Raw genomic sequence first — 14,350 nt, 5'->3', positions numbered from 1 at the left:
ACTAAACTAGTTTACTAAATCGATCTAAATTCCATCTTTGATTGTTCCGCGCATATTTGACCAATATTTTGAAGATTTACTCCCCAATCCCTAATTTAATCACCAAACCGCTATAATAATTCGTCCCTGGTACCATCTAGGGTTTAAGTTCCACAAAACTACTATGCGGTGAAAATGCTTTACTCAACTGTACACAAGTAACAATCGGATATTAAATCAATCCAATCCAAACTGAGTCTTTGAAAAATTATTTAAGCTTATCAATATAATATTATATCAAAGACTTTGAAATAGTGCGTCTATACATTTCCGGTGACCGGTGAACGCTCGGTCTTGTGGTTTGTGTGAACCCATAAAAAGAGAGCAATTCAAACTTCATCATCCTTAGGATGGATCAGCTTTATTGTAAATATTTCCGTATGTTTTATATATAAATAAATTGTACACACATATATTTATGTATGTATGCAGATTAGGTGAAAATCTACGACATCATAAATCATATTTAACAGACAGATTAAAAACATAATGAGCACACAAGAAGCAGGAAGCAGGAGCAAGAAACTACAAACATTTACATGTAAATGTTTTTAAATATTCACCCAAATTCTAAAAAAATTCATTAGTGAGCCGCTGTCAGAAATTCAAAACCTGTCTTAATATTACTCGTCAATAGACTCCACAGTACTTGGAGCACCGAAACTTGGAGCGAAAGACGCACAAAAAAACCTATGATGAATACGATTGGAATGTCATTTGATAGTGTTGCTGGATAAATGTGTTGCTCTGCGAACCAAAATAAAGACAGCAACAAGGAATCTTGTCTGTTTGTCATCCTCAAAATTGTTTTGTAACGCCAATTATGGGCCACATAATTTAAATCTATTGTATGTAGACAACTATTCTTCTTTCCTTGTTTTTGCCACAAAAATTAACCAACACACATGCAGACATACGGACACATATGCACGTATGTATCTAGAGGTTTCAACACAAACAGAGACATTTCGAAAATGTAGAATAGAACACGAATTATGTCTGAGAATACGATCGTTTTATGCTGCCACACGTACAAAATACAAGACAACACGAATTAATGTTCTTGTTTTTGGTGGCCTAGCGAAACATTTCCCAGCCAACCAACCATCCATCTATACAGAAATGGTAGAAGAACAATCGAAGAATGGAAAGATGTGCCTCGTTGTTGTTTGTTGATGCGTAACCGAGCGGCAAATGAGCAAGAACAGACGGTAGTAAAGCATTCGCACAGTGCGGTCCTAAGCAGCCATTCTAGGTGTGAGGGTACGTACGGCGTAAAGAGCACTTAAACTGACAGAAATCCATTTCCGAAAGAAAATTAGGCCTTTATTGTAAACTCACCGTCACGAAAAGAGAAAAAAAGAAGTGAAGACATGGCAAAAATGTACAGTAGAAATGTTGAGCAAAGCAAAATAATTGACTAAGAACAGGTAGCCGGTATGCCGTGCTGAGCACAGACTGCAAGTGGAAAGCATGTTAAACGGAGAGCGAACGTACGAGTGATAATGAGACATCGTAGTTTCCCTTCAATCACAGTTCATGCTCAAGCCTATAATACCGCCTGCTAATAAAATTATACTCAAACTACCGCGAAAGACACTGAGTCTTAGAGTCTTTACATTGTTAGTTCGTTTTGAGAAGATCAGCGTTGCGGAGAGACTTACTTTAAGCAGTGTGAGAGTCGTTACAGAATTGAGGTTATCTCTTACCGCTAGTGCGGAGTATCTTATAACTGCGTATCTACGCTACAGCCAACAGTTTAAACAGAGATTGCGTTAGCGACAGACGTACTAGATCTTCTGCTAACTGCTTTTGAAACGCGAAGTGAAATAAAAAAGATTTCTAAAAAGTTTAAAGTGTAGCAACTCAGTCGTATCGTAACAAAGAAAAGCGAATAATATAAAGCGTGTCAGAGATAAAAGGAAAACGCAACGTACGCCGGGAGAAAGTAAAAAGACCACCACACTGATAAAGGAATTTCAAATGAGACCCAATTTATAAATCGCAAAACCCACAAAACAATAAAAAATAAATAAACACCCGCCACACAGAACACAAATCATTGCTCTTTGAACAAAAAAAGAAAGACACAAGAAAGTCGTCGACCCAAGAAAGTGATATCGTACCTTCATTTCGAGTGTACGCCGTATAAACGCTAGCATGGAAGATCTCGCACGTTCATTAAATTTCGAACAGCCACACGAACTGCCACCCCTGGACAAGTACGCGCAACATATACTCGAAAATAGCAAAACCATTATAGTTCCTGCCGCGCCCACAGTGCCCACCGTAAACCCATCTACGTCCACGCTCAGAGCATCCAGTGATTTTTTGCAAAAAATCGGCGCGACGCTGCTCAATTCCGTACAATTGAAAAAATATATAAAATTCGACAATTCACCGGTTGTTGGGGCTTCCCTGAGAGGCAGCGAACACGATATAGATATGTTCGGTATGCCGCCGCCACCGAATCATGTTTCGATCGATTCTTCCGGCTTTGATGCAGTGGACGAGTTGCAGCGCCAACTGGAGTACGACAAGTTCATGAACGAGGTGTGGATCGGTATTGTGCTCACACTCGTGCTCACCTCAATGGTGTTCTGCGTCTGCTCCTGCTTTCTCTATCATCAGTTCCGCACTTGGAAGAGAAATTGTAAGTTAAAGTATTTGTAATAACAAATTAAGTGATTATTACGTGTAACAATTAAATTCAATTTTGTGAAGTTTCGGTTTATAAAGTTTTAAGTTATATTTTTATTGCCAATACATAGGTATGTACATTTGTTTGGGGTTAATGTGCTAAAAGAGTTTAAATCGACAAAAATTAATAAACGCAAAATTAATTAGTGTATTTGATGCATAAACCATATTTAAGTTATATTTTCTGTATCATATGTATATATAAATCAAAATACTTAGTGTAACTTATTTCGAATTAATTTCTTTTAATATATAATATATAGATATAAAGTTTTGAACTTAAAACATTTTTGCTTATTTCAATAGTATTTGGCTGATTCCTCTTTATTTGATTTTATTCAACTGAAATTTTTACCAGCTTTTATTTAACTTTTAATAATTTGTCAATACATTTATACAATGATACTTGTATATACGTGTATATATATTTTAAGTTTGTGAAACTATTTTGGTGTAATAATTATTTTAACAAAAAATATGTGTTAATGGAATTTTATATTTTTACAAATTAATGTTAAGTATATAATACAAATTCGGAAAAGTTGCAAGAGTAGGAAATGTTCGGTTATACCCGAACTAAGCCCTTCCCTACCTCCGTTCAATTAATTTGAAGTCACTGCGTATTTTCCCTTCATATTGAGTTTTATTTGCCAATTTGTACGCATTTTTGCAAGTCTGCGTCTTACCTTGAGCTTAAAAAATCAACAACAAGAATTCGCCTCTGTATGCTTAAATACTTAAACCATGTATGTAAATATGCGTATATGTACATATGTATTATATGTATGTTTATTTATTAAGTATCAATGTTTGTCCAACTGCAATAGGTATTGAAAAATCCAATCCATATGTTACAACTGACGGTTAGCTGCATGCACATACACACTTGTAAATATAATTAGCTTGCGCGTGTGTATGTCTGCTTACTGCGGTGTTCACACGGGTGTGCCTATTTGCTAAAGATTTCTCAACATGCATCTGTACATAAGTTAGTATGTATGTGTGTGTGTGTTGTGCGCGTATTTGCCATTTATTATGCACACTCAATTGGCCACAGACCATGTCCATATACACATACGTAGGTATAATACATAAGTCGACAAATAAAGCCAAGTATGAAAATGCTTACGCGCTTTGCCATTGGCCCCATATTCGTAACAAAATGCGAACTTTTTTGCAAAAATAGTCAAAAGTGAAATTAATTGAATGATTAACTCGTTCAAGCATTTGGCCAACGTGCGACGTACCTTCGAAGAAGTTCTTAAGCGAAAGCCACAAACACACTCCCACATACACACATGTGTACTTACGTATGTATATAGGTATGTTAAGATTTTATACCAGCATTTTGCAGCATTTATGTGGCTTATGATTTAGATATCCGATAACTTTCAATTGACTAAAATTTCCTGCGGTTGCTCTTATCAGCTTTGTATGGCATTGTTCGCGTTTTTTCGAATGGCAGACGTTCTGAAAGCACGTAGGGGCGCAAAACGTTTATTATGTGGGAAAGGAAAGGGAAGTTTTGCAATCTGTATTCATTTGTCAACATTTTAAAGGGCGCTGATAATTGCTTTTAATTTATATATATAATAAAGTTTATTATATTATATATGTACGCACATATATATATATATACATACATGTATGGCTAAGTATGTATGATTGTCACAACAAAATATACGAGATACCCTTACCCAGCTAACATCGAAATAGGAACGAGTAAGATCACCGTTGTCATCTTGCGGTCTAGCTCTAAACATATGTAGTCCGCGTGTGCGTGCCAGGTGTTGGTCGACTACCAGCCTCTGCGCACTGCTGGCCTAGAGTGGAACATAGGATGTCTCTGAACTTCTTGCTCTTCGCAAAGTTAATCTTGCAGCAATTGTAGGAGTTTTTACTGGGCATTGTCCAATAGGCATTTATGCTGTAAGGCTAAAAATTCAGTCGGACGCAAATTGTCAAAGTTGTATGGAGGAGAGTTAAGTGGAAAGATCGCTTCGTCGATTCATGAGGGTTTTTATGATCAATCCTCTGGGAGTTCTGAGTACCACAAAGGGCCGGCGTTATAAGCTGTCCAAGTGAGATCTCTGTTGCGTTCGACCATTTAACCTAACCTAAGTGTACCTTGAGTGTTCAATTTTAGCTACTCAGAATTTAGAACTTTTTTCGCACGGACCAATGGTTTGATGTTATGATTTCCAGAATTAAAAAAAAGCAAAGAATTACCTACACCAAACTGATAAATTAAGCTGTAATGTGAAGCAAGCTTATTGTCCGAGTTCAACTTGTTATAGTACAATAATTCAACTCTGGGCCCCATAGTTTAACTGGAAAAGTACCCATAGTTTCAAGTTTACGTAAAACTGCCTTGAAAATGTCAGTAATTTTGATTTAGTGTTTTCGGGAACGACGAGGTGCATGGAGTATACATACATACATATATATACAAACATACGCAGTATACCACCTTACAACAATTTTTATACTCTTGCAACATGTCGCTACAGGGTAAAATAGTTTTAGTAATTGAGACCTGTCCATCCGTCTGTCTATCTTGGAAAAATGAGTGTGGTTCCGCCCTCTAAACGGTTTAATATATATATCTCTTAACCCACATAAGGTACAATAACCAAATTCGCTCAGAACAAATCCCTTAAGCACCCCCAAAGAAACTGTACAAATGGATGAAATCGATGAAAAAGAGCGCTTTAAGTAGGCCACCTTATGACCAAAAGTTGTCAAAATCGGTCTTATATGTGGACCCCAATTCCTACAGCGAACATTTTATTGAAAATATCGATCAATCCGTGGGATATGTTATTAAAATTCAGAGAAAATCCTTTTCTGATATATTATGTCGCAATTTTGTTAACATGAGAAATGTCCAAATCAATACAATCAGCCTGCCCCTTTTTCTTCCCCCAATATACCCCATATAATGAATTCAGTCTTTTCATCTGACTTTAAACGACGCAGGTTGGTCAAATTATAATACTACTACATGGAATTGGTCTAGACCTTAATCTGAACATCATATTCCTAATATAAAGAATTTCGATCATATGGTTGACGTTTTCCATAACAACTCAATATATTAAATATAGCCTCTTTTAATAATAACCCAACGATTATCCTCCTCCCGCCCAACCGACGCGAGGGGCGCAATCCGCATACGTGCATTTCCCTACGACTAGAAAGTGTAAGTAGATTAATAAGTTTTAAACGACTAGTGTATGGAGGTAGACTTACCCTAGAATCCCATCGGAAATGCGCTAAGGCGAAAAGTAAAAATTTTTTTGAACAGACTCTAACTTGTCAGAATGGATTTGGTAGTTAGGGTTCCATACAACAGAGCCATATTCCAATATAGGTCTAACCAAAGTTGTATAAAGTGTTTTAGTAATATACGGATCTCTAAATTCTTTAGACCAACGTTTAACAAAACTGAGGACAACTTTTGCTTTCAAGACTAAAATTAAGCTTAGAGTCCATATTAACTCCCAAATCAACATAGTTAAAAACTTGCTCTAGAATATGGTGTTTTACTACATAACAAGAGTGGTGCACAGATTTATGGGAAAAGCACATCATCTCACATTTATTGAGATTCAATGGCAAATCATTTCTATCACACCATGCAACCAAATTGTTTAAGTCTGTTGCAACAGACCTTTCCTCAGTTGAAGTGTATGATTTAAAAAGTTTTACGTCGTCGGCGTATAATAAAATTTTTGAGAATTCTATTACTGAAGAGATCTCGTTAATAAACTACAAAAACAGAATAGGGCCAAGATGACTACCTTGCAGAACACCTGAAGAAACATTAATTGTATCTGAAGGTGTATCCTCAAATATCACTCGTTGTGTTCTATTATAAAGATAGGAAGATACCCATTGAAGGAATCTTGGCTGAAAGCCCAGCAGATCAAGTTTATGTATGAGAATCGAGAGATTTACTTTATCGAAAGCTTTGCTAAAGTCTGTGTATATAACATCCGTATGCTTATGTTCCCTAAAACCCAATGATACATGGTTTACAAATTCAAGCAAGTTTGTTATATGAGATGAGATGAGGAAATTAACGGAGAAATCGAAAAGGTTAGTCAGTGATGATAGCTTCAAACAGTTTAGGTATAACTGATAGTTTTGCGATACCTCTATAGTTTTCAATGTTGTATCTAAATCCACTTTTATGCAAAGGAATTATAAATTAATGTTTCCATATTGAAGGAAATATATCGTGTTTAAGAGAGGAATTAAATATCCTTGTCAAAGGCAAGTAAATATATTTGGCACTATTTTTTAGGAAGCATGAGGGTATCATGTCTGGGCCGTAACTAAAAGATGGTTTTAACTTATTTAAATTAAGTAGGACGTATTCTTCAGAAATAATTGGAGCGTTAATTAAAGTATTCGAACACAGCTCGTGCTGTTAAGAAAAAGTTTTGGAAGAATTGTTACAGTAGTTTGACTTGAAAAATTCTGCATACATATTGCATATATTATCATTGTCACTTGAAATGATAGATTTGTATTTCATCGCGGACGGAAATTTGGAAATCCTGCGTTTGGAGTTGACGAAATCATAAAACGATTTTGGATTACTTACAATATTCTTTTTTACTTTATTTAAGTAATTATTATAACATTTTTTGTTTAGGTCAAAATATTGTCGACGCAACAGAGAATATTTAGAATAGTCGATAAGTGAACCGGTTTTTTTAAAATGTTTAAAGGCTCGAGTTTTTCTGTTTTTCAATTTATATAACTCTTTCGAAAACCACGGACTTATACTTTTACTTTTATTCACAATAACTATTTTAACATACTTTTCAAATAATTTCGTAATAATGCTATTTAAATGAGAGACACTCAATTCAATATCACCATTATAATTAGGCCATGTTATTGTAGAAAGTTCTGTATTTAACATTTTAAAATTAGCTTTTTCAAAGTTAAACCGAGTACAGAAGAACGAAGTTTGATGATTATTATCCCGTACATTGCCTGAGATTTCGACAGATATTTCCAAATCAGGGTAATATGATTCCTCTGGTAGAACAAGAGGATTACTCTGAATAACGGAACACTTTGAAGAGGTATCTACTAAATCTAAGCATTTACCAAATTTATTCGGAATCAAATTAATTTGGTTCTATTATTAAAGAAGCATGCAGATAAGTCCGAATGGGGTGGCATATAAGATAGGGTTAAATAAATAAAGCAACTATTAACGTAGACTCTAATACATTTAAATTCAAATGAGTCGGTCCCTGAAACAAGAACATTTTCAGATGGGATAGAGGAATGCACGGCAAATAGAACACCTCCACCGATTCTGTTCAGTCGATCTAATCTAAAAATTTGAAATTCTGTAGTCAGTTTTTCTCTAGCAGCTCTAGTTTTCGAAATATGAACATATTACATTTTAGCCAAATATACCACAATTTTAGTATAAAAAAATATTATATATTTTTCTTACTTAAAATAAACAAACTTTCTTTTATGTGCTTTTCTTGTATGAGTAGAAGCCTCAATCGGTCTTATTTTGAACGCTCCAACAGTAACCAGCCATCATATTTGCATTCCAATGACCCTGGTATCACTCTTTCATAGTGTGAATATCCTGATGAAAACATCTCTGGAAGTACTCAATGTGTTGAATGTAGTCTGGAGAATTTCTATTTCCTAAGAAATTTTTCTCAACCCAAATCAATTCAATTCATGCAGATTTCTCCTTATCTGTCATACTATCATTAAAATGTTGGTCCTTTATTAGTACCCTGATTTGAGGACCATCAAATACTTATACTAGCTTCAATTTTTTCTGTGCTCAATTTCGAAAATATTTTACTTACATATGTATATAAAACATTTCCCATCCTTGTTTAGAGCTTTTACAAACTGTTTTATCAGACCTAATTTTATATGAAGAGGGGTAATAACACTTTTTATACAGTGTTCTGTCTGGATTCGGCTATTTCATAAGCACATGAAACAGGGGTATTGGGTATATCCTCCTTGTTGACCCAAAAGAAAATTTACCATTTTAAGATCGACGCATATCAGTCAGTTCTATGTATTTTATTACCAAAGCAGTCCAAATAGGTCTTGTTTATAGAATTATAGAATTGAAGCATTTAAACGGCATTCTCTAAATATAAAGACATGAGAGTATAATGAAATTTATTGCACTAAATATTAATTGAAGTAAGCCTCTACCTCTATCACTAAATCTAGAGCTGCTAAAAATAAACTGAGACTAGATGTGAAATCAGCGGCGCCAAATTAGCAAGAAACAGTTTTAAACTTCATAAAACAAAAAAAATGTAATTCTGTTTACCAGTGTTATTGCTATTATTCGTATCTCCCTATCCCGGAAAAGGATATTAGTTCATAATCTCTCCAAAAGAATATTTAACTCTTTGTTCTCACTTTAAAAAAATTGTCAATTTGAATATCGAAAAGTGAAATAAAGAAATTGTATTACAAAACAAGCAACAAAAAACATTACAAACAAGTAAGGAAGGGCTAAGTTCGGATGTAACCGAACATTTTATACTCTCGCAAAGTCAAATGATATACTCGTTTGAGATTTCTTTGTGGATTGACTGATATTTTCGGTAGAAGGTCAACTATAGGCACTGGGGTCCACATATTTAGTACTTAGGGGCTTGAACAGTTTTGGTTCGATTTAGACAATTTTTGGCCGCAAGGTGGCATACTTTAATTGCATTATTCACGCAAAGTTTTACCCCGATATAATCATTGTTACCTGATTTGCATAGTGGAAAGTGAAAGAATCAGATGGAATTGAAATGGGAAGTAAGCGTGGTTGTAGTTCGATTTCGCCCATTTTCACACTATGACATAGAAACATGAAAAGAACGTTATGCACCGAATTTGGTTGAAATCGGTTAAGCAGATCTCAAGATATGGGTTTTCACCTAAAAGTGGGCTGTGCCACGCCCACTGACTAATTTTGAACGCGATTCCTATAAAGCCAATTTATACCATCTCAGAGATAAAACTTAATGTCTCTGGCGTGTTTAGTGCTTGATTTATCGCGCTTTTAGTAGTTTTTAACAGTACCGTTATATGGGGAGTGGGCGGAGTTGCCACCCGATTTCACCCATTTTCACACTGCAGGTAGAAGTTCTAAAAATATTTGCTTCTAGTGAATTTTGTTATCATAGCATTAGCGGTTTAGGAGATATGCACATTAAACCTATTAGAGGCGGGACCACGCCCACTTTTAAAAAAACTTCAGATGCCCCTACCTAATGTGATTCCAAATAACAGTCTTGTATCTTATTGCGGAGCTTAGTTATGGCAATTTATTTGTTTTTGATTAATGGCGTTTTGTGGGCGTGGCAGTGGTCCGATTACGCCCATCTGCAATACCAACCGTCTCACGGTACAAAGAAACATGTCTACCAAGTTTCATAAAGATATCTCAATTTTTACTCAAGTTAGAGCTTGCACGGACGGACGGACGGACGGACGGACAGACAGTCACCCGGATTTCAACTCGTCTCTTCATCCTGATCATTTATATATATATAACCCTATATCTAACTCGATTAGTTTTAGGTGATACAAACAACCGTTAGGTGAACAAAACTATTATACTCTGTAGGAACAGGTTGCGAGAGTATAACAAGTACAGTTCATAACAAACCACGCTTTATAAAACTTACCGCTCAAACAATCAGACAGCGTACAAGCTATGAGTTAATATAATATTTACTATATATAGGTATATTGAGTCACATACATACAATACATATGTATGTACTTAGTGAAAGTACTGCTTTATGAGTATTTATATATCAATTAGCCAGTAAAGGGCGCATGAAACATATTTCAACAATTTTTGAATGCTGCAAAAATATTGTGCTGTAATCTACTCATTCATTTATATTTAATTTTTATTGGCATAAAAGCAGGAAACTTAAACACTTTCAATTAATTTTTATTTGGTTTATATATTAGTATACCAGGGTATATTAAGTTTCCCATGAAGTTTGTAACACTCAGAAGAAAACGTCGGAGACCCTATTAAATAAAATATAATATGTAATAGTATATACATATAATATAAAAGCATTAGTTTAACGGGCTGTTTCGATTGGGCAATGTCCGTCTGTCCGTCTGCCTGTATATATGTGATCTACTTCCTCAGTATTTGAGATATCGGTTGTCGGAACCGCCGATGTAAGACGACTATAACATACAAACTCACCGATCAAAACTTTGTTATTTGTGAAGGGTATTACAACTTCGGTGCAACCGCAGTTAACGTGTTTTCTTGCTTTAATTAATATATTTGTTATGTAAAATAAATTTAAGACTTATAGCAACTGACGCAATACACGAGTAGATGATCAGTGTCAATATTTAAGCAGCTCAAAACTAATTAGATTCGTAATAACTAACAGCAAAATGTCAAAAATAGGTCAGAATTAATAATAAATAGATATTATATGCATTGCTTCGTGTAAATATATTCGCAATAGTGTATGGTATGTAAATACTATGTATTTTTTTCCTTATTTGTACAACGTCATAATAACGTAGAAGTTGGATGTAGACTAAAGCGGGTTGCCGGTTATTTTTACAAAATTAAATTGCGATCGTTGACTTCAACCCACGTCAGTAGAGAATTTAAAGCAAAATTTTTCAATGTTTATACATGTATACTGATTATTATTTTTATATTTTGTTTGAAAAATTGACAATGTTTGATATTTAATATACAGGCATCTAATGTTATTTTTTGTTAAAATCTAGTAGATTAGTAAATTAGTACTAAATAATAAATAAAACGCAATTTTTACAGCTAAATAAAATTTCGAAAGTTATATTAAAGCATTACTATATACTGACTTGAAAAAATACTGAAATTTTGAAAAACATTTTTTTTCTGTTGAAACTCTTACCTATTTCTTCATAATTTCATTAATGCAATTACATTTACTCTTTAAATTTATTCACTTTATACATATATGTCTAAATTTATTGTCTACAAAATCCCCTTCCTCTTCGTAACTAACAATTTGCTTTTATTCTCTACCCACTTTCAGACCGAAACACTGTGGCGCAATCCCGCAATGGACACGAGAGTGAAACAACGAAATTGCATTCTGATATTGACGATCCTGTGCCCGAATACACACTCGTCTCCGGCTTGCCTTCGTACGAAGTTGCACTGGAGCTGCTCAATAAATCACCGCAATCCTGTCTTATTGTGCACCCGAGCGTCTTCAGCGTATTCCACGTAAACGAGAAAGCAACAACTAATAAGCAACAACAACCTTTACAACCAACAAAGCCTCAGTCACAACTCGTTGAAGTGACAACACCATTGTTGCCAACAATGAATGCTGTACAACAACAACTGATGCATGCAACTGGAACAAGAACAACGGGTATAGTGCGGGCTGGTAGAGACTACGCTGTTTTGCCCACTTACGAGGAGGCTAATAGCCCACACAACTTGTTGCATGCAGCAGCTGTCACTTTGACAACAGTCATTGAGAAATCGGGGAACAAGTCTGTAGGACAAGCGAGTGAAAACCACACAGTTCTTACGATGCCAACAACAACAACAACATCAACGGTAGTAACAACAACATCCAGTGATAACGGTGCGACGCATAAATACTAACTGTACCCCTAACGGCGGAATGTCGCAGACATGTTCCGTAATTGTCAAAAGTGACTCTCGAGTGTAGAAGTTTGACATCCGTCAATTCGACTACACATCTACACATCGCAACTGTGATATTGTTTACCTTAACTGATTGTTGTTTTGTACTTAGTTTTAGTAGTAATTTATTATGCTGACAGTGCAATTATTGTTCAGCGCGAAAATGCAATTTTTGCTGGAGAATAAAGAACTGGAAATTTGTAAATGTCATAAATGAAACGACTGTGATGGCTCTGCACAAATTTAAGTCTGATTTAAGATTTAGTTAAGTACGATTACCAGTTTTGATCCAGAGTTTCAGTTCTTTTATAATATTGTATATTATATTATAAGGGATTTGTGTATTTTTAATGCGAATGTAGACATGAAAGACGCCTTCAAAACCATCCTAATTAATTATTTATTAAAATAGTTAAAGAAGATAGATGTGAATTATTTAAATTAAATAAACAAGTTTTTAAAAAAGGCTGCATTATTCTTATAATTGATTCGTGACCAAACTATTTCTAAAACTGGTGTTCACAAAAAAACATACCTTCTGCTCAACGCAAAACGAGACTTTATCCATAACTCGACAAGGACATGACATGTGGCCATACTTTTTTGTTTAGGTTGGCAGGACTGTTATATGTTTACATGTCAAATTTGAGCGCGATCTGTCACATAGTTTTTTTTTTTAAGGCACTATAAACAAGTCAACCTCGAGTGTGTTTTTCGAATTTTACTATGGAAATTAACGTTGAGCAAAAAGTGTTTGTTTGAAATTTTGTTATTCCAATGGAATAAGTGCGACGGATGCAATGAAAATGTTGCAGAAGGCATATGGGGAGTCTTGTCTATCACGTGCACGTATTTTTGATTGGTATAAGTCGTTCAAGGACGGCCGTACATCGCTGGAGAACTTACCCCATGATCGTCGTCCAGCAACGTCAATAAACGAAGAAAACGTCGAAAAAGTAAAGAAAATTGTGTTGGAAAATCGTCGTGTGACTGAAAGAGAGATAGCTAGTGAGCTCAACATATCAAATGGATCCGCTCATAGCATTATTCACGATGTTTTGGGCATGAGACGTGTGTCTGCTCGACTTGTTCCAAAATCCAGCTCATACGTCTCGTCTTGTACGCGATTATTTGACCAAAAACAACGTAAATATTGTTCCGCAAGCACCGTATTCACCCGACATGGCACCGTGTGACTTTTTTCTTTTCCCTAAACTCAAATTGCCGCTTCGTGGAAAGCATTTTCAGTCGATTGAAGTCATAAAAGAGAATTCGAAGAAGGAACTGAAAGCCATACCTAAAGCGGCCTACCAGAAGTGTTATGAAGATTGGAAAAAAGGTGGCATATGTGTATCGCCTCTAATGGTGACTATTTTGAAGGGGATAAAATAAATATTGAAGAATAATTAACCGTTTTTATTTTTTGAGCCAGTCTCGTTTATATTTGAGCAGAAGGTAAGACTGATTTCACCATTTCTTTTATAACAATCATTATAAGCGCCAATTTTTTGATCTGATTATATCTAATAATTAGTCGATGCTACTCAAGTTTTATTAAGCTACTATTAAACTAATAAAACCTAATATTATTATCAAAATCTCATTTAACTAAAGGAAGCTTACTAATTACAAATGATTTGACAACATTCTCGAAAGTTTCGGTTGTAATCACATTTTCGTATAGTTTACATCCTTTTTTTAGATATTACAATGTTAGATCTCGAGAAATTTCTAAAATAGTCTAATAAAGTCAAACTTGATTGTGTTTTCGTAAGTTTTAAAGATACATATTTGGAAGGGATACTAGTACCATATCATCGGGCTTCGATTTTTCGCTTTTTGTACACCAAATGGGTGATTCGCTATACCTTAAGAAATCTATATAAATAAATTTGT

The 14,350-nt window shown here is 34.9% G+C and overlaps 1 protein-coding gene across 3 annotated transcripts; it reads left to right on the top strand.

Moving 5' to 3' along the window:
* The first annotated feature begins 227 nt into the window (after positions 1-227).
* On the top strand, positions 228-12,920 carry comm2. 3 transcript variants are annotated; one of them, XM_014238281.3, is made up of 3 exons: positions 228-405; positions 477-2,692; positions 11,829-12,920. In XM_014238281.3, the coding sequence occupies exons 2-3, from the start codon at positions 2,200-2,202 to the stop codon at positions 12,410-12,412; spliced, it is 1,077 nt and encodes a 358-aa protein (XP_014093756.2). In that variant the 5' UTR covers positions 228-405; positions 477-2,199; the 3' UTR covers positions 12,413-12,920. The 3 variants fall into 3 exon arrangements, with proteins under 3 accessions (XP_014093756.2, XP_014093754.2, XP_014093755.2); XM_014238279.3 differs by having other exon boundaries at positions 472-2,692; XM_014238280.3 differs by having other exon boundaries at positions 228-417; positions 472-2,692.
* The last annotated feature ends 1,430 nt before the right edge of the window (positions 12,921-14,350 follow it).

The sequence above is a fragment of the Bactrocera oleae genome, chromosome 6, assembly GCF_042242935.1.
Source record: "Bactrocera oleae isolate idBacOlea1 chromosome 6, idBacOlea1, whole genome shotgun sequence".
NCBI classification, from domain to species: Eukaryota; Metazoa; Arthropoda; class Insecta; order Diptera; family Tephritidae; genus Bactrocera; species Bactrocera oleae.
This window is presented reverse-complemented; position numbering and strand designations above follow the sequence as displayed.